This window comes from Linepithema humile, chromosome 3 (assembly GCF_040581485.1).
Source record: "Linepithema humile isolate Giens D197 chromosome 3, Lhum_UNIL_v1.0, whole genome shotgun sequence".
Classification (NCBI taxonomy): domain Eukaryota; kingdom Metazoa; phylum Arthropoda; class Insecta; order Hymenoptera; family Formicidae; genus Linepithema; species Linepithema humile.
Window position 1 is genome coordinate 30,321,204 of NC_090130.1, and position 22,605 is coordinate 30,343,808.

Here is a 22,605-nt window from a genome sequence, read left to right on the forward strand (position 1 = left end):
AGATAGAATTCATTGAGAAGTTAAATCTCATTTACCAATGTCGACCAGTTGAAACGCACTCATAAAGATATTAATCAAATTAACAAATTTATGAAATATTAACATATTTCTGGTCTATTTCGAAATATTTTGTGTTCTCGTGTACAAGAGACACAACTATCAATCATAATAAAAAATTAAAATTTTTAAAACTTAATTAATTTTTGCATATTTTAATGTTCTTTCTTTTTTAAAGAAAGATAAAAATTTGAAAATAATAAATCGGGTAACAATCACGAGATCAGCAGTAGCGATAACATATAAATTTATTTGTAACATAATTATTTATAACAATTTACTGTTAAATTGTTATATGACCAAAATTTTTTAATGCATTTATTGACCTTTTCACGAAACTAACTACTATCAATTCTTGTTTATCTTATGTAAATTTATATTAATCTTTATTTAGAGTGTAGAAGATAAATAAAGTTAGGTTTCTGTAACAAAAAACTATCTTTTCGTGTCGTATTTGGCACTAGTTGTAAACAACGCATGAGAAATGCGATGGAGCGTGCAGGTTTTCAAATATTTAACAGAATAGCAAAGAGACAGAGGGGCTGTTTGCATACGGCTGTACCTTTAACATACTGCCTTACATTAATGCGGCCCTGACTGGCGCCAATCCGACTACGCCGCAGTCTCGTAGGCGGAAATCTTTCGCAACGTCAAATTCTCGCAAAATGACGTTGATTTTACCTATGCAATTATACGGAATAGAATGCTGAATTTATAAAAAAGAAAATAAAAAATGCGATAAAAGAGACTAACGGGATTTTTTCAATTAATATTATCAACGAAGCGCGAAATTGCAAATCTCTGTTCTGTCTGATAAATCCGACCAAACATGTCACGCGGAGTAATAACGACGCAAAACACAATCCATTTATATTAATATCATCAATATATTATTAAAAATTACGTATCACAAGTTTCAAAATTTTATAAAATAACATATGATTATAACGGATTGAAAATTAATACAAATATTAATCCAATACTTCATTTTATATTAATTTATATTCTAATAATGTTTATTTTATCCGAGATACGCGATATATTCATAATAATACAATATAAGCGGATTACCTTTTTAGATGCGCATTATTATACCGTCAAATAAACGTAATACTGCGCGAAACACGCTATTTTATTCACGAAAAACGATTTTACCAGCACAGTAAATGATCGATTGTTCTACATTGTGCTCCAATGTTGTAACATTTCTCAGCGGTATTGGCAGAATGATGTAGCGGCAATAGCACTTTGAGGTCTATCAAATTTTTCAGAGTTTTATTGGAATCGAAGAACATCTTGCATACACCTAATTTTTTGCAATGCAAAATTATACTTTGTATGCATGGAACAGTTAAAATTTGGCAGTTATTTCGTCCAACGTTATAATTATCCCTTGAAATATGCTAGCTTGTAATATGCAAACCCAATTTACCTAACAAAGTTGTGCAAACTCATGGGTTTCCAAGAAGTCGTAGCATATATATTCATGTAGTTTTAGCATTGTCGTAACTTAGATCATTACTTCGCGCCCGTGTTATTCCAAGCGACCGTTTAAATTATGGACGCTGTTCATTCAACTTGCAGCCAACATTTTAGCGGGCGCAATCGTTGCTTCGCGGCGAAGCTGAACAGGAGAGAAACTCTCTCGCTGTTCTCAGTTATTTATATAAAAATGGTCACCGAATTCTCGATAACCGATATCGATAACCGATGCAACAACATTGCAGGAATTTTTATCACATAGTCAGGTGTTGCTGTAATAATTATACCGGCACCAATAAATCAATTTCCTCAGCATGCAAGAGTGCTGGCATGTTTTTCCTCAGAGAATTTGTTTCAAAGTCTATAGATACTTTGTTCTTTCTTTTTTACTTATTTCGCAAACTTATTTCTGGTATTATAACAAAAACAAAATATTATATTTTACTTTTATTATATTTTTAACTATTGTTTCGTTAACTTATCAAAGAAAAGTCTTTCGAAAGATTTTAACGAGACACTTGACATATTGATTATTCGTACGGTTCGTTAAATATCTTTCGTCGAGAAACTACGGACCGAAAACTTGGAAATAGCAATATCTCGATGCAATTGCGCTTATGCTTTCATCGAATCACATGCACTGCGTGCTTAAAAACACGCGGAATTCGTCAAAAATAGTATCGTACAAACTTATTCAGCTTGGTCTGAGAACAAGTTTTCGCAATGTTCTAAGAACTTGAGGCATATAAAGGGGGAACAGCTGCATGATGTGGCATTGAAGCCAATTAGTAGCGGATAATTAATAGCAAGCATTGAATGCCTGACATTCCGCGCTTATTCCGTGGCAGATCTTCGATGTCTCTCACAAACAACGACTAACGATACTTTCCGTTTCGATGCCAGTCAAGTTGCGTAATCCTCGGGAGAAGTTGCAACCAATGAAAAATGATGGGATACAATTAGCGCAAGAATGATTAATTAATAACGATAATTAATGGCTTGCGTAAAAGGCAGTGCGTGACGTCACGTTTCGTGTACCAAGAAAGTGCTACAAAATTTGAGTGGCGTGATCGTAACGATGAAGCGGCAGTGGAATAAGCATTATATATTTAGACATTTAAATAATTGACTATCCACTTAAGAGGAATTGGCTGTAATTAACCATGCATGTTAATTAATGACAATTATTCAGCAACGAAAGCAAAATTTCTGAATCAATTTTCTTTAAAAGCAATAGACCTATTATCTTCAACGCTTCCTTTTCATCGATCGGTTCTTACGAAAACATCAGGCTTTATTAGCGATGTAACAATTTATCCTCGCAGTCAATGAGAACCCACTCATGTTTGAGAATCCCGAGAGTTCCGGGATACTCGGATGTATACGGTAAATCTATCCATCCGCTTGTTTTCCACGAACTCAGTGATACAGAACAAGAGGTGGGATCGTGTCCAAAGTTCCGCATCCGGCATCGCGCGCACGGTGCCGGAATAAAGACGTACCGGAAATACGGATGCACACACGTCTATCGGCACGTTACCGGAGGAAAGGCGAGTCCGCTGGCTGGCGGATTGCCTGCCAGTGGCGAACACGAGGAGAAAGGAAGAGCGACTTATCGGAGCGCACGCGTGCCAGAATGAGAGATTGCGAGAGGGTGCGAGAGGGTGCGAGAAATTCACGAGCTTTCCGTTGTACGGCGCCCCGATCAGTGTCGCAGTGTCCCCCGTTCTGCCCGGCAGGTAGCTCCGCTTCGCCACTCCGTCCATATCCTCGGCGAAGGAAGATCGCACATGCGAACGGTGATAAGACGTCCTTCTTGCGTCCTCGGGTTACGACAAGGGAGAGGAAGCCTGCCTGATCAATTCATTCAACGTCGCGCCCTCCGTGCCCGTTCTCGAGACACGCGCGGATCTCGAACGGCCGCGCGCGTTCTCCCTCTCATTACATTTTCACGAGATCATGACAGAACATCAAGCGGTACCGATGAATGGTACTCGCGTCAGCTTAGCCGCGAGTGATTGGAATTGTTTGTCATTGTTCGCGAATGACGGTGTCTAAAATCAAGGCACGGAAGCGGTACGTCGCGGTACTCGCCCGTCGACTGCGGTCCACAGATCGTTGATGATCGCGAGGATCATCCGAGGATCGTGTGAATCGTAATCCTGGAATCCGTATCCTCGCGATCTTACGCGACTTCTGAACCTGTCGATGTCGGGTCCATGACGGGACTTGTGAGATAAGTAACGCGGCTCGTGAAGGTCTCGTGAGGATTGCGAGAGTCGGAGATACGCGAGATCATCGATCGATCGCAAGAAACGTGGCACGACCGTGCGCTAACGACGAGAACGAAGGGTCCGGTTGCAGCCGATGACGACAGTGAACCCCGAATCACGTACGGTGTGAACGTGTGTTTTAAATGAAGCTTCTTTTAATCTTACCGAATTAAAAGTAACAAATAAAAATATAAAATACCCAGCATATAATGAACGGAAAAGTTGCTGTGTTTATTATATTGCCGTCATTAAAATAACGCACGGAATGTTAAAGTGACTCGTGTATATTACAAGAAGAAAAAACTAAATTTAGCTTGTAAAACTTAGTTAATATAGTTAAAAATAGTTATAGCAACGAAATTTTATTATTTGTAATATTAGTTAACTGAGAAATTTTTCTTTGTAACATTTTTTTTGTAATAATTTTTTTAATGACCGAGTCGCTTTACATGAAATTTTGAGAACCAAATGCAACTTCGAAAATCTAAAACAGTTTTCAAGAAACAAAGTGAGTCCATCGATCATTCGATCAAGAGAGAGATAAGTCACTTCTCATACGATCTTTTACGGTCGACGCTTTTGCAAGCTGTGCCAAGTAGCTTTGCCCATCTCTCGTTGTAGCATCATTTATCATCTACATCTCCACAGAATACAGATTCATTGTATCTCCACTACAGATTGCTTGAAGCCAAGAATCATCTGAATCAATAAAATTTTAGGAGTGAAGAAAACTGTTCTAGAAATTTATTATTTCAGAAAATAAAATTCATAGATAAACAAAAAGAATCTGGACCATTCAATATTATCTCTATTTCTAATCTTACATAATTCGCATTTGACGTTTATTTTTTGTTTGCATAAATTTGCGACGTGCAAAAAATTATTTCTTAGCCTGGTCGCGACGCGAGCAATCAACTCTGCAACAGAGCGTCGCATAAGTACCATCCACGTGCTCGTGTCACGCGTTGCGTACGGGTTGCGCTGTCCTAGAAGCACGTACAAAATGGCGGCAATTCAATAAATCTGTTTCTATATCAAGTTTTCCATGTCTTCCAGCGTCAGGAATAGTTTCTTTTAATTCTTCTAAAATTTTGAAATATATTTGAAATAATATTGAAACTTTCGACAATATAATTTCAACATAAATTTTTGACTATCATATTTTTATGTCTCCCATTCGATAAACTATTTCATTTACACAATCATAATTATTGTAAGAGTGATGACGCTTTGCAAAGCTGTTGCAAACTTGTTTTGTTCGCATGCTTCAATTTCTACAATGCAATACAATATTGAAATTTGGCCGTCAAAAATTAGTAATTCGATGTTAACAATATATATATATTGTGAGAATTTACAGGTCTAATTTTATCTATCCCAGCGCACGAATTGATAAACAGCTTAATGTTAATAATTTAATTTGCACACTGTATGAATGGCTTTTTACTGTATCAATTTAAGACATTGCTTTATTATTTTTACGCCAATATTTGTTGTAAACAATCAAGCTTGTTTTATTTCTATTTTGTCCATCCATTTATCAATGTCTTGTTTTATTATAATTTTTTTACAATACACAATAAACATTTCCATCTTCTTGATCGTGATTTAAAATGGCCTCGCCCAAAAAAATTTGGCGAATGTAAAAATATAGATCTCTTGAAAGATCAGAAATTCGTGTTTAATCTCGACAATTTGTGAGCACAATTATTACGAACTAAATTTCGTACAAATTTTGTAATAAATCTAGATTAAGGTTGTGCCAAGCTTGAAACCAGAAGGGTCCATTTTCCCTTCATCTGCAAAATCGATAACCTCCACTCGAGATATGGGCCAACTGCCAAAATCTCCTCTGACCCTAAAATCCTGAACAATGATAAAAGATTCATTAAAAACATATATGAAGATTGCTCTGGAATTAATATCACTACTTTCAAAGCCAGGAATTTTATCAGGAATATAGTATATATTTTTATATTATTTTTTTAAGAAAAAATCTTGCGTTATTCAAATTAATTATTGTGCTTCTATTTTTATTACAATATTTTTGTATTAATTATTTATTCAAAATTATTCATTGTGAAGTAATCTGATTCGCGATAATGATTTCCACAAGTTGACTTTTACAAGGACATCATTGCTATCTTGAGGAAAATCTTTCAGAAAGCTTCTCTTCGCACGAGTTCAATCGTATAACAGCGACGTTGAAAATCAATCGGCTTTTATTGCAACTTGAAACGAACTCGAGCTACCACCACTCTCGGCGTAAAATTAATTGCCAATTGCATTGAACGGGCGCCGAAACGCTATCGACGTATTCGCTCATGATTAATCCGTCCTTTTTCCTTCGACGATATATTCACCGACACACGCTCGTTACTACGATGAAATCAACGAAGGTCATAGTCACCTGGTGATCAATGACTGGCGTCCTTGGAGTGTATACGTCTACGAGTGTATATGCAGACGTAGGTGCAAATACCAAAACGCACAATCCATCTACCTGCCTGTGGCAACCCCTTACCACTCCTGCTTCTACATTATTTCGCAGTCGGCTTAAGTTCCACTTTTATTATGTACGCCGGGTGGGATCGAAGTAGACAATGACTAGCTAGTTAGACACGCGACTGAAATTGCACTGATAATTTCACGGAAAAGTCAGTTGTATCGTTCAGTCTTGGATACGTTTGACTTTATAAGCAATTTGCTTAGATATTTTATCATTGTTCCATTACACATTCTGCTGATATGCATTATAAATGTTTCGCTAAAGTAATAATTTTTGAAAGCTCTATACTTTGATAGCATTGATAATCGCCTATGTTATAAATATCGTAATTGCAGCGACTGCACATTATAGGCTTTTGCTTCACTGTAAGTTTCTTATCATGAATGCAAAATGATTATATTATGAAAAAGGCTATTTGCATAGCTATATGTGACCGTTTGCTGATCGTGCAAAATTCATTTACACTTTATCCCACTTTATTGTTTCAATGCTACGCGTAACGTTGATGGCACACATAGTTTTTATTTCTACAAAGTATTCTTTTTGTAAAATAAAGTAACTAGAAATAAAAAATATTTTCCTTTAATACATATTCTATAATAATGTTAAATATAATAATAACGAAACATTGAATCAATCTTGGTATTTCGAATTGATTTTAGTGGCTCGATGTTACGATCAGAAAAGCATGCAACCATCGCTCACGTCACTCATAATCATCTGCAGAAAATATTTTTTAAGAATCGTTTCTTTTTTAAATGTCAAACGGTGAACAAGATTCTTCCACATTATTACTTTGTAAAAGTCTTACATTCTACTGCTTGAATCGGCATCAGGTCAAACTGCACAATAAGTAGGTTGATGCACGCAAACACGCAACTAAAACGTTTGTTCATACAAGTTTCACCCCAGTAACCATTTTCAACTTTGTTACGAATCACAAATGCGTAGATTGAACTGCACGATTAAAAAGATTCATTTGGTTCTTTGTTAACGAGCCGCGAAGTGTGAAAAGGTGCTAAAATTCGCGAAAAGTAAAACGACGAAAAAGTTATACATTTAAGTAAAAAGCTAACCGAAGAATTTTTAACAAATTTTTGGAAGGATAACAATACTTGAATTATAACAAAAAAAAATTTTATATACTTATTGTCAAATTTCAAATTTACAATTCTCTAGAATTAATTACATTTATGGCAAGAGTTGATCGCAATGAAATTAATCAATTCGTTTAGTTTTTGACTCGAACAATAACTTTTTAACTTTTACGATAATTCTGACAAAAATGAATAGCAATTGATAATAAATTGATTAATAGAAACGGACAGATATATCGCATACCGATGAACGAGCAAAAGTGCTACAAGCTAAAATGCGCATTTCTACATTTCTCCAATTCACAACACTGCATGATTCGACAATAATATCTCAAACTGATTTAAAAACATACATTTGAGAGCTGCCGCGTTTTTACAAGCCACAAAGAAGAGAAACAATCGATGTATCATCGAGGAAGAATAATCATAGGATCTTAAGAATAACAGATGTCAGTCTGCTGCAGAGTCAATTAAATTATTCCGTCATCAATCAGCAGAGAATTCACACATAGAAAAGAAATACTTTGAGGAAAGTAAAGAAACCGTCTCAAGTCAAACTAAGCAAATAGAGAGAAGAAACATTGTTTAGATTGGCCTTCCGTAATTAATTTTACATCGAGAAATATTTTTTTTTGTATCGCATAACAAATAATAAGACGAATCACGAGAAGGACGCTGGGTCCGAATCACGCCCGAAGCCGCTTGAATGCCCTAAATGAGCGATGACGGCAGAAGAGTGACTGCCAGTAACCAGGAGTGGACCCTTCGTAAGGGTTACTGGGAGAACGACAGCGAGAGAAGCGCAGCGGAAGAAGAGGAGGAGGAGGTGGAGGAAGAGGCTGTTGACTCGTGTGAACTGGCGCCCCATAGTGCGATGAGCGTGGGGGCTGGTAGGGTCGATTCCCCCAGCCCCCAGGACATCAGGCTACTCCACGATCTCGTCGAGGATCTCAGCAAGGAGCAGGAGGATAAGGACAAACCGCGGGCGGAACAGGTGAGCCATGCATTGCCGGAAGTAGAGCGAGGCGATTGGTGTGTTGGGGGGTGGACGACCTCGTCCGCAACGTTTGCTATCAAAGTCCGATAACTCCTCTGATCCGTGTTGCGCGACGAGGAACTGCGAGAGAAGTGCGTTTATCGCTTCACACTCGGCTCGCTCCCGTCGCCACGATACACGCTTGCAATTTCTCTTGGTTCTCCGAGTTCCAACAATAATCCGCGCGCTATAACTAAGATTTTCTCGCCGTGTGTGGGTTGGTCATATGGCCTATAAATCAGACAATGCTAGAGGCAGTACGTTCTATGCTATACTATTGTACGTGATATTTCTGATGTCGCTTTATGAAAATATTATACGGATGACATTTCTGTCGCGTCTATTTTAAATGTCCACCGATATAATGATTCCAAGTTCTATTTTCGAAGAATATTATTTTATTTTTCCGTATCTATATTAAAATTATAATGCTTAATGTAGCTATATAAAGCTATAACTTTAAGCACTATAAATTTAATTAATTTAATTAGCACAAATATTTTATGTAGATACACTTTAACTCCCAAATGAGAAGGCTTTTATCAGTCAAGCGTCAAATGCACATTTTCCACGCCGGAGATCGAACTGAAATTCATGCGCGAACAAATAAATTAATCTCTTTTTTCGTTTGCCAATTATTTCTCATTCAATGTTTTATAAATCTTGTGCGCGTGGCTATTTATATTGTGCGCGTATTCATTAATAATATGCATATTTACCTAATTGATATAGTAATTATGAAATTACGAATTAATTCAAAATTCAATAGAACGATTGTAGCTAAATAGCGTTATTGCCAATGAAAAATTCCCGGATAAATTAACGATACACGGGCTCGCTAATGACACATGAGGCGGCACATAAAAAGATTCAAAAACCATTCCGCAATAAACAACAAATAAGTATAATCTTGATCTAAATTGCGTAATGCGGTCGATGATACCTGTTAGTTCAATGACTTTCTTATGGCCGCTAGAAGTCGTCCTTTGTCAAAGAGGCAAACAAAGACGTTAATTACAGAGCATGTTACTTCCTGGATACTGCTTGCGCGCCACACAATACAGGACAGATCAGGGAATTGAAATGTCTGGAAAGGGGAGTTGACTATGCTGCAAAGCGGAAGTCCACATTAGCGGCCGAATGTTACGGCGATGGGATGTTGAAATAGCTGGAGTGAGCAAATGTTATTTTAAAAAATGGCAAAATTGAATTTTTAAACAATCGACTGACATTAGAATTTTTTTAATCAAATTTAAATCTGGAACATGTGACAAATATGTTTTAGAGTTCCGCAGGGAATTCGAAAAGCTTTTCGGGGCTTTTCAAGGGAGAGAAAAGACCTCGGTCGCTTGTTATATGAGACTACCTATAATTTAAGAGCAATTCAAGTTCTTGGATGCCTTGCAAGCCACGCGCGACGTAGTGTCCTTCGTTTTTCCTTAGGCCGCAACGAACGAGCGAGTGCGAATGTGCGAACTAGGTTGGCGCTTATCGATGGCTCCAGTGCCGTCCAGCGCTGGCTTGCTGAGCTGGCTTAGATGGTGAGCCAGCTGTGGAATGACCCAAATTGAGACGGAATGATTTAGGAGCATTTTAAAACGAACTGTCGCGCACGTGATCGATCGCGCATACCGACGCAAGGAAACTCTTAATTTTTCTAATTAATTCTTCCGGCGCTCGTGAATGATAAATCCCTGCCTGCGCCCACCGCACCGCCGGGAATACCGGCTGAAGTTTCCAGCATTATAACTTTGTACTTGTCGAGCTGCGGGAAATATTGCCTACTGGAGTTCGGAAAACGAGGACGCCGGGGATTACAAAACTTGTTCTTGCGAATTTCATATTCCCTTGGCGAGCACATCCAGAGCCTAAAGGACAATGAAATAATGACAGGATCAGTAGTATCTCCTTTCAAGGATATACTAAATCTCTTGTCAGCTTCATGGAAAATGTAGGAATGTTTCTTTGATGAGAAGGTTCCGTTTGAGGTTATACCTATTATTAAACCTATTAATAGACAAAGAAGATTACTTTCTTCGAGAAATTCCAGGAAAGAAATACATGTAAAGATTAGCTGAAACAATTTCCATTATGAAAGCATAATAATGTCAAAATGTACATAATAATCGCCTTATTGTCAATATTCATAATTGTTAATGAGTTTAGCGATGATAAAAAGCTATTTTATAATTATTCGAAAAAAAAGTACTAAATTATGTCAGATTATATTGTAAAAAATTTAATTAATTTTAATAACGAATAAAATTAAATTTAATAATTAATTTTTTATTTATATGAATGTGCAATACGAAGAATTGCATTTAAAGTGATGTAATTATAAATCTTCTCTCTTGATTATTTATTGAAAAGAGCTGTGCGAAGATAATTCTTATGTAGGTTGTAATCGATTCTACGAGCATAAAAAGTAATAGTATTGTACGATTATAGTATTGTGCCATTAAAAATAATATAGATGCGCAATGAGTAGCAACGGCAAAAAATAAAATTAAAAGGTTCGCCGAGAAATTTGATCGCTCGGTTGCGTCGAGAATGCTCGCCTCGCAAAAGACGGAGGGCGAAAAATAAATAAAAAGGGAAAAAATAGTTGCAACGTAACGAGGTATAGCTTTTTTCACAGCTTTAGTCACGCGATTTTCCTCCGCTTTACGCGTTTTTTTTTTCCCGTTGACGAGCGAAAATAAAACTGTCGTAGCCACCGTGTTGCATAGAGGAAGCACTGACCGTGTACGTCGTGATCGTTCAAAAGTTCACGGTTGGTAAAGATTTCGTTGAAATTTATATCGTGTATAGGTTCGATAGAAGAATATCAAGGGATCAATATATTCAGTGAAAACAAAATGAATTGCGATCGGAAGGAAGGGCGTATATAGCCCTTCTCTCTTGGCAATAATGCGCGAGTAATTACAATCACTGATAACATCGTTCGTCCATATATCGGATCGTGTTATAAATTGCCAAGATTTAACTCACAATCGCTTTCGCGCAGACACAACAATCATTTATGCAAAATAAGTACAGACATGTATTTTAGTACAACACGCGACTCCGGATAGACATATTTAGCTGAGCGGAATTATTTAAATGAGATACATACAAATGAGATACATATACATATACTTCCCTACAGACAATGTGCTATATAAGATGCACGAATTGTAGAAAATGCAGGATAAATTAAAAAGAATTTCACATTTCATATTTTTCGTTTTACAAGGAAATCTTGTATAAGGAAAATAATGTGGGAGGGAGTATTTTAGTATTCTTCAGTACCGGAATTGCCTTCTTCCTTCATTATGAAGATTTTATCGCTAGAGATGTTGAGAATAGAGAAACCGATAATCAAAACCTGCTGTCTGCATGAGCGACCTCTTATACAAACACGTGACATTTGAACAATTGTATCTGAAAGCATCCTCCATTCTGTTTTCATAATGCACCGTGCTCTACAATAGTCCACATGATGTAGACTGCGAGTGCGGGCGACGAGCGTCAGCTGGCGTCCCGCGCTACGTTCGCCGCGTCGCGGCGTGGCGTCGCGCATTCTCCTCTTAAACGGGGTGATTCTCGCGGGTCCGAGCCTGCGTAGAGAAGCGCGTTGCGCGCGCGAGCGAGACTTGGCCGCGCGAATCAATAAGGGCTGAAGCACAGGTGGGTCGTCGTCGACGGCGGCGACGGCGGCGAAGCTAGCACGGTGCGCATACTGAGAACGACGCTGACGCGACGCGAAGGGAAGTCGACCGCCACCGACGTTCAAAGGGTCGAGGGCGGACTCGAGAAGTGAGACAGGGACGCTACCGCGTGTGGAAGGGTTTCTGAGAGCGGAAGGTCGCAATCTAACTCTCTCTCTCTCTCTCTCTCTCTCTCTCTCTCTTTCCTTTCCTCTCTTCTTATTTTCCTTTCTCTTTATCTTTCTCTCTTTCTCTCTCTCTTTCTCCCTCTCCTGGAAAGAGAGAGACCCGAGAGGTCGAAATGTCGGCCGGAACGATCGTCCGGAGTGCCCGACGCGCCTCCGCTGAATCATCCCTCTCGCTTTAGTCGCTCGGCCGCAGTGCTCTCGTACGGGGGACGATCCGGGTTTCGCTGGGATGACGAAGGGACGTGTCTGTTGCTGTCGGCGGTACTCGTGGGGCTACATCGACGTGCTGCGTTCGCTGAAGATCGGTGCGTCATCTGAGCTCGTTATCGCTGCACCGCAATGAGTTAGCTCATCCTTGAATATTATCGGAATAGATATCGTTTTATGTGCAACACATCGCGGACGCGTGTATCTTTCCGGGAATGTGCGAACGTGTGTACGATCCAGAAACATTGTCCTCAACCACCAACTGTAGCTCGTCGACGAGTATGGACTCGTCATGAGTCATACGTGAGCACTCCGTCCTGACGATCAGCGAATCCGGACGACTGTGAACCGTGACGCGGCAGAAACATAACTCTGGGGGAGAGAGAGAGAAGGAGCTTTGCCAACTACGTATATACAATACTTGTTACACGCGTTATTCAACGAAATGCAAGTGATAATTGTCTAAGCGTCTCTGGGCTCGCGCCGAAAGTAAGGAAACCGTTCAACTTAACGTTTTATAGAAGCGTGCCACCGACGCGTTTCTGCCGTGTTTTGATCAACGTGAAAAGTCAGTCTGCCATTTTTTCCTCTCAGGATTCAACGATAAATCGATCTCGACGGTAAGTCGGAAAGCACGCAGAGCTTGTCCGGAATGAGACATCCTCCGACATTCGAAATCCACGATTTATATATATCGAGCAAGATCGGAAAGTGCGCGCGGCGTTCAGTTGCGCTCGACGATCGACACGGTCGGCCGATATACTGTAAGTCCTGTACGGATAATCATTAAGAAGATTCACGAGGCTTTATACGTCTTTGTTGACGGGAAATCGGAACGCCGTGGTCGTCGTGAGACGGAATGCCGGCTGGCGCATTCGTGGAGGATTCCACAGTATTAGCCCGTGCCAAATCCATCGAGGACGTGAATAGACCATCCTCGCGACCCTCGAATCTTATCAGCGAGCAGCATCGAGAGAGCCTTGTACCTGCGCTGAATTTCTAATTCGTCGCGTCTTTATCTCGCCGAGAACGCTGTTCTTTATACTCGAAACTCTCGCAAAAAACAAAAAAAGTTCTGAACAAGAAAAGCTACTTTATATTTTGTTGCAATCGATTTAGCTGAATATAATACTTTTGCGAGCGACGAAGATAATTATTTCGGTAAAGAAGGGAGTGATCGAGACTGACATTCAGAAAGTTATCTTCTCCCAACTGAGACTGTCGTCATGTTCCATCCATTGCTTATTACTAATTAATTATTAAAAGGGGTTTACCGTGTCGCGATCTCTTCGGCACAACGGTGGAGGAGATTAAGCTTAAGCTAACAATCACCCTTTTGCATTTTATACCGGTATTTTGAAGTGAAGAGAGAAGAATTTTTTAATTAATCAAGAGCGATATCAAGGAAGAAGAAGATCATCCGTTGTGAGAATAGACGTGGATGTGCCGATTCCGATATTTACAAAGCTTTATTTCTATGTTAAGAATCGTATAAACAACTAACGATAATTAATAGTAATAATTTATCTACGAGCACACAGTCGCAAGTTCAATAGGTGATTCTACGGATGCGCACACGTCCTGACAACAATGCACAATATTTAATGTTAACACACGTCAAGCACAAAAGAAAGTTTGCTTCATCGAGATCGTCGATCGGCAGATTTGATTTTCACTAAGAATACAAAGCGGAAACACCAGCGCGAGAAGGAAAGATCGAGAAGGCGAGGAGCACAACAGAACCGTTAACCCAATAGTCTTTCAAAGCGTCGAAACTTTTAAGCCCTTTTTTGCCTTGTCTTTTGCATTGCGAAACAAAATACCAAAATAACAGAGTACGATAATTGATAACAATTATTTCGATTGAATTTTATTATCTTGAACCTAGCGAAACACGGGCGATTTCGTCGCACTCGGATCTTCGAGCGTTCATCGAAATACGGCTCCTCGAAACTGCATTTTGAATAAATAACGCGTAGGCGATCGACAGCGGGACCGCAAGAGTCGCGCGCACGGTTGATTGCCAGGCATACACACTTCGCCAAGATTCAGCTGTTCAAGGAAAAACTGTCCAAGTCGCAGCCTCCGGGTTCGTCCCAGCCGCGGGACGAGCACATAGCGTTGCGCTCGGTGAAGGATCAGTTGGCAGACGCGCCGACAATCGCCAGGGTGGCCAATCGGCTGCCGCCGCCGGTGCGGATAAGGAGGAAGCAGATTCCGCCGATCGAGGAGAGACAGCGGGACTCGAGTGTCGCGGACTCGAGCGTCTCCGACGAGGGTGCTCGATCCGGCCGCGAGGAAAGCAGCGAAACCTCGGGGAGCAGAAAGAGGGATCGAGGACGCTCTCGTCGTAGCGAACCGCGGCACGAGGAGAAGAGCGCGGCGCAAGAAGGATTCGAGTTCTCGCTGGAGAACGACGAGAGTCGAGCTCAGTCGGAGGTCGGGGGCGGTCGCTCTTACGAGAAGTGGGGCTACCTGCCGAGGTCCGCGTCGACCAACAACACGGCGAGGATCTTCGCGGAGGCCGCGGGCGGAGGCACGACCTCGGTCACCAGCTCGTCGTCGTACGAGCACGACCTGCAGAGCCTGCTGTGCGGTCGGCCGTGCGAGAACAGCGCCGATCCGGAGCGCCGCAGGGAGGCTGGAACTTCGGCCGGCACCAGCAACGGACGCTTCGTCGCCAGGATCAGCGGCAGTACTTCCTCGGAACTTCAAGAGGAGAGCGAGCTGTCGTCCGAGGAAAGAGACGCCCTGATCGAGGGCGCCCGGACGCCGTCGAGCGTCTGCCGCAATAGGATACCCAAGTTCGGCACCAGACGGAGGATCGTGGCCACTTCTGGATCCTCCGTGGTCAAGGACTACTATCACAGACCGGCGGGCGATCGGCTTTTGGATCCGTGCTGCGTCTCGGCAGCACCGGCGGCGCCGAAGTCGCTGACGAAGCAGCAGCAGAACGTTCACGTGATCAACGAGACCACTTACGTAATCAACGAGACGGACACCTTCCCCGGCGATCCTGGCACGTCTCAGAAACCAACCTCGGCACCGACCACTCTCTCTCTCGGCAGGAAGCTCACGTCCTGGACGAAGGAAGGCAAGGATCTGCTGGTGAAGTCAGTCTCGTCGGCAAACACGCTCGCCCCAACGACGATGACCTGCATCAAGTCCCCTCGAACGATGTCGGAGCATCTCTTGGGGCAACTCGAGGTTCCGGTCGCGCCGGCCACCGCAGTCCTCGGGGCTCTTAGAGTCAAGGGTGGTTCGCTGCGAGAGGGCGAGCGTAACGAAAGAGTGACGGATGTGCCGCGACAGAGGTGGAGCAGCGTCAGGGTCAAGGGTGGCAGTACGAAGAGCTTACTGCTGGAGAACGGGGGCCCGCAACCGCCGATCAAGGGCGCCGGTTTTAGAAAAGAGGTATTTCTTAGCGTTCGAACAAATGACAGTCGCGTTAATTAAGATCCTGCTTGTTAGCCTTGTCGAACATCGCTCTTCGAATCCGATCACAATGTCGCGACGATAATATCGTCGTGCATCACGAATTATATATTCCCGCCTTCCGCTTGATAGAATTCTCTACAATAGATAGATTGATTAAATCGACGGTATAGTTAGATTGCTGGAATAGTTTATAAATTGATTCTCTCTCCCTAAATAACCAAGAGAATCGCTGATGCATAAAACATTTGTTGAGATTAAAGAAAGGGTGGGGGGGGGGAGTATTGGATAAATGCCGATAAAATCGCTAGGGATACCAAGAACAATCCGAAGGTAGCGGCTGACATTTTTGTATGTATATACATATACCACTAAAGTATTAATACCTGAAGATGGAGACAAGTTATTTTTGGCGATACATCGATCGCGAAACACACCTACACATTTGCCGGCTCTGACACGCGGGAGATTTCAACCGCGATTCCGCCCTGTATAATGTGTCTTATTGATGTAGATAAGAATACCTTGTTCTGACACCGTACATATGGTTCTGCATGCGAGCTTTGTTCTAGACAAACTAATTACGTAACTGACAATCGGGCGAGTAAAAATATTATCGCGCCAACCTTGATATGACACCCGCAAAGCTAACAGTTAAAAAAGAATTCTCGCAGAATCATTGATGGAACTAGGTTTTATTAATAATTAAATACTGATCGATCCATAAATGGAAAGAGCTTTTCTATGTAATCACTCGACTATCCCTTAATGTGTCATTTGATAAATTATTAATAGCTACTTTTTTTTTTTTATATTCTGATCATAATCCCGATATACTATTCTCCGTATTTGCAATATTAAAAGACACTCTGTAAAATTGTATCGAAAGATATTTACCACTGAACATTTGCTATATCATGAATTGACTAATGAAAACGAGAACAGAACGATAAATTTATTGTTTTCGCGTTTAACGGTATTATAATGTTGAAAAAGTCTCTCATCTAAAAATAATTACAGTATACAGGGTGTTTCATAATGTCCGTGCCAACGCTCGTGTGCGAATAGAGTGCGGAATAGAAAAGTCCTTTACCGTTTTGCAATTTTCGCAATAGTAATTGACATATTAATTAAAAGGGATTGACGAATAATCGCGCGTTGCGCGTAGCTAGATCGTGGGCTGTACACTCTAAACGTGACAACACCGAGAATCGCATGGCAACGAAAAATAACACGTAGCGAGAGCAGGAGTGATATACGTTGTTATTTTTCGTTGCTATGCGATTCTCATTGCTGTCACGCCTAGAACGTACAGCCTACGATCTAGCCGCGATCAACGCGCGATTATTCGTCAATCCCTTTTAATTAATATCTCAATTATTATTGCAAAAATTGCAAAATGGTAAAGGACTTTTCTATTCAGTTTATCGCACTCTATCCGTACACGAGCGTTGGCACGGACATTATAAAACACCCTGTATAAAGGAAGGAAGGAAAAATAACAAGAAACTTGAAGCGGTAAACTTGTAGCCGGTTCTTTTGAATCGTTCCATTTGGTACGGTTCAAATGTTTCTACAACGCATTTCTTCAATTGACTCGGGCAATACTATTTTCCGCGTGGCAAGGAACACATTGTTTGCAAAGAAAACATTGTTGACGACTTCATACCACAGACTATAATGGCAAAGAGGATAAACATCGCATTACCATGCCTATCCTTCAGCGGTAGACGTGTTATTGCTATTTTCAGACTACACATATGTACACATGGTGCATTCTGATAGGATACTGTCTCGACGAAAAACATTGACCATTCTCCTTTTATTGATAAGCATACAGTTCAAACAGTTTTAACGAATAAAATTATATCAATAACTTATAGTATCAGCGACAATAATGTTATTGATAAAATTAATCTACAATATAGCGGTCATTTTTCTTAGAATTTTATAAATTTTAATTATCTCTTGAATTATTTTGAATTTCAATTATTATTGCTCTTTTTTTACATTAACATTGTTCATTTGTGTAATTTCATTTCTGCGGATGTGTTAAATTGTGCATATTAACTCCGTATCGCGGAACTCATTACAATTGCAAATTGCGCAATGTTACTTTAAATAATTCCGTTGTGCTTTATTACAGCTTCGTGCTCCGTCCCCCGTAAGTTTTTACAGATGGAAGTGAGAATTGTGAGATGTAATTAACGAGAAAGATCTCATGGGGGTTGCTATTGAGTAAATGCACCTTTACGTGACTCATTAAGTGACACGTCGATCTAGAAAGCTAGCAATTAGTACATTGCCGCAATTAAATTCAACGACCGTGGTATCAACACGCCTCTAATCCTGGGGATTGTAGAGTCAAATTAATTGACTGCATGCCCTCTTTAACACACGAGAATTCTCGCGAGATTTGCAGCGTGTGACCTACGAATTAATTGCTGTAGAGGCTTGTATAATGATAAGTGGAAGATAAATTAATTTTTTCTCTACGCATGAAATGACGCAATATGATTGCAAAAAGGGGTTGATAATGTTTCATGTCGCGCACAGCTGTCTAGCTACTATCAGATCAATGCGTAATTGTCTCTTCGGGCACGAAGGAAGACAAGAAACGTAGTTTCTCGCAGCCATAGCAAAGCAAATATTAGAACGGGAATGTAAGAAACGAAGAGCATTCTATAATATTACAGACGTTTTTCTGCTCGCTTTAATTTACAAATTTTAAGCATACATTCAATTTAATAATATTTAAAAATATATAATATATAAGAAGAAAAATAAAACAGTAAAAAAACGATTTTAATTGATTTGTGAGTCAAAGAAGTTTCTTTATTTTTTACTTTGTTTTGTAAATTAAAAAATTTATATAAATATATATTTAATGCATTATAAAAATAAATGTATATATAGTATCGTAATTAAAAATGATCTACCACATTATAATCTATTTAGATCAAGGTCTTATTAATTAGATCCTAGTTAACGTAGTAGAATGAGGTCTCATTAATCATTGTGTACCTGGATAAAACGATAATGTAAGAATGCATACAGAGTGACTTTTCTTAATTAATGTGATGACAATATTGCGGTCGCCTTTGAAAATATCACAAACGGATTACACTTGTTTGTAAAGTTAAGCCTTCCGCCCGTAAAACGCACGGCGCACGGGGTTCGATTTACAGTTTACATGCCTGAAAACACATTCACAGCCGCTTTTGCTTGGTTACTTTAAGTAATTATGTTTTACGGCAGCACGATGAACATACGTAACATCACGCTGCCTTTAAGAAAACTCACGGTGATCTGCTAAGATATTTAGTATTCCGAAAGCAAATCACTGACGTTAATCAAACTACGACTCCGAAAAAATAATTAATTTTATCAGTAGAATTTATTAATTTAAAATAATTTTCATTGAATGTACGCTTAAAATATGTAGATAAAAGCGATAAATCTAATATTCTATATTCTATACAGACGATTTAAATTGTTTTACAACTAATTTCTCAAATTAAATTAAATTGTCAGGAAACAAAATAATTATTAATTAAAAATCTATAGCGAGCCACTGTAATTGCAATAATAAATCTTTAATAAAGACATTATATCGCGTACCCTTTGATAGCAGTACGATATTCCGCTTTGTTCATTAATTAAATTAATTAAACGAGAAATGAATCAGGTAGATTATAGCAGATTAATAGCTGGAAGAAAATGAACTTTTCCATTGCAGGTGGTCTCACAATTGCGAGACTCCGAGCTTTAATTGAAAACGGTACGTCAGTTTCAGATTTTCCGCAGCATCGCATGTTTTTAATCTCGTAAAATGAGGTGCTAGATGCACCTCACCATGGTCGTTTCGCCACGCGGTTAAGGTGGTTCATTGAACACGCTCATAAAATGTCAGTCGCTGTCGCTTAACACGACCTTTCCTAGCACACTTAGCATACGATCGATGCATTATTAAATTAATGCTATATAATCACAAAACGAATTGAAGTGGAAGTTCCGTTATTAACTTATAATATATAATAGAATTATTTCTGACATATGTAATAAAATAGATGAGATTAATCCTTTAATCTTGACAGCACATCTTGTAAAATGCATTAATTCATACCGTTACATATCAATCAGACTGTCTTTGAAGCTCTTAATTAAGTCTTTAAAAAACTATGAATTAATCAAAATTTGTCGCTCTTCAAAAAGAGCGACGCGCAATTATAAAAAGTGGAAATTTTTAATTATTGAGTTACGTGTGTGCTGTAATTTCTGATGTCATTCGTAACTGGATGAATCAGCCTGGAATACCAGTGAATGCGCCTTGACACTTTTATCCATCTCGTCCTATTTTTGATTTTTACGATCCGTTTTATTACAACGTCGAATACTGGAGGAAAGACATTACACGATTCCAATATCCAGAAGCGCCTAAATACGAGATTGCAATCGTCTGTTTTTCTGACATAAAAAAAAAGAATTATTCCGTGTGTTATTTAGTGCATAAATCAAATCTTTAAACTTTGGATTATAACTTTTTTTAAACAAAGATTTAACGTATGTCTATATGTTCAGTGAATACTTGCGGTAGTATGTGGTAAATATTAGGCATTTATATTGGAGAAATGTTTTTGTGAAACTTAACCACATTTATTTGTGCAATTTAGTTGTGCTCACGAGTGCGAAATTAATTTATTGATTTTATGATTGTGATTGATTCTCTTTCTCAGCCAATATTCTAGATATTAATAGTAACTGTATAACTACATTTTGATTCGATATCGGTTACTATTGATTAATTTATTAAATTTTGTCTAATGCAAAATTATTCTCAAATGAATAAGTTATTATTTTTTACTAATTTTCTTGCATTTTTGATAAGATTAATATTAAAATAATATTATGTATATATTTAAAGTAATATAATGAAAATATTATGTAATAACAAATTTTGAATACGTGGAAAATTTCAAAAACTTGGAAAGTTTGTTTTAAACGAATCAAAAATTGAAAATTTGATAATGTTTTTAATAGGTTTATTCATCTCGATTCCTCATTTTTTAGCTTTATTTCGGATTTTCACGTTCCACTTCCATTCCTGTATATATTAAGCGTACTTAAATCTCGGTCTTCCGCTTTTACTGGGCTGTGAAACCAGGCAAGCATTTCGTACGGACCGGAGGCAGATGTTTTCTAAAAGCACTCCTCGGCCTGTAGCCTCGGCGCCGTTGCGCTGCCTGGCTGAAACAGATCTCTCCGCTTCGAGCGCTTAGTTTTGCTGCGCGTACGCGAGCGTGCAGCCGCGGATTCAAAGCGGGAACTCCGAGAGTCGGCCGAAATTAGATCACCTCATGAAATTCACTGGAATTTGTTCGGCGTCCCCGAAAAGCACTCAACTGGAAACGATAGAGTTCCCGCCACGGTGAAAACTGCAGCGATCATTGGGTCTAATTCGATTTTCTCGCGGAAACCGAATCCGAGTGGTAGTGCGAATAACATTTTATGAGATTAACTGGAACTTTTTTATCAAAAATGCTTTGAACCTGAACTGAAATTTTGGATTTTCCCATTAAACGTTTCAACATATAAGACATAAAAGACTCTACGTCGTGTGTGGTTTTGTGGTGAAATCTGATATAGAAAACTCCCTCATGAAATTTATACGAAGTCGATGGACTGGAATCGGAAGATTCCCTAATCCCGAAAATTCCTTCTGATACCTTTTGATGAAGATCCGTTTCACATCAATCCTCTTGCGGGAGTTAAGTCCTCCGAACATGAGCGAAAGTGACTTTGTGGATTTTGTTGGAATTTGCTCGATATTTCTGAAGACTACTCAAATGAAATCAACAAACATTTAATATTTCATTTAACCCTGTAATCTCAAATATTGTCAATGCGGCACGATATATATTGAGAAATTCTTCGAAAGATTTCTCAGGATTGCATCAGGATTCTCAAAAGATCTGAAATAAACAAACATATCGAGAAATCGAAGACAATCTAAGTTTATCAAGCATATTAATTTCAAGTGTATTCTTCAATTAATTGTTTAAAATCTCGTGATGAAAAATTGAGTGAACTCAGTGCTTACAACGTTAATTACATACTTAGAATTTCGGACGTGAATTAATAATATATTATAAAAACGCTACCAAGAAAAAATCATAAAAGTTCTTGTTTGATGAAATTGTTTGATGAAATTGTTTATGACGGAATCAGTAAAGTATTCAACTTTCTCGAGCGAGTTTTAGTTGAAGGCACGCGATTCAGTGCCTCTTTGGGCTCCTGAAAGCTGCGATTAAAGACTGTTTGAACTAGTGATGAGATCTTTTGCAGAGAGCGAAGAATCGAGGAAGCCACAGACTCTTTGAAGAATCGATTGAAGCCTTTTGCAAAGGCGATATAAAGCTACGCGGCTTCCCTTTTGTCTCTGTGCATTGAGGAAGCGCTCAGAAAGCTTTTAAGCATTCGATAGATCGATATTGTCTGACTAGGAAGTACCATTATCTGTACATAAGACAAAAAAAAACGTGCAAAAATTTTAGTGAAGAAATATGATTTTAATATTTGATATAGCAGAACTTTTTTAAACTGGACACGTTGAATTTTGAACGAAAATAACT

At 39.2% G+C, this 22,605-nt stretch overlaps 1 protein-coding gene across 13 annotated transcripts in view; it reads left to right on the forward strand.

The window, feature by feature from the left end:
- Window positions 1-22,605, forward strand: part of sei (seizure) — a 103,566-nt gene that overhangs the window by 58,103 nt on the left and 22,858 nt on the right. Inside the window, exon 1 of one of the 13 annotated variants that reach the window (XM_067351633.1) lies at window positions 14,514-15,952. The exons of the other annotated variants lie outside the window; for them this stretch is intronic. Coding sequence (XP_067207734.1) covers window positions 15,689-15,952 — 264 coding nt within the window. The 5' untranslated portion in view covers window positions 14,514-15,688. Of the gene's footprint in view, window positions 1-14,513; window positions 15,953-22,605 lie in introns of those variants that run through there. 13 annotated transcript variants of the gene reach the window in all.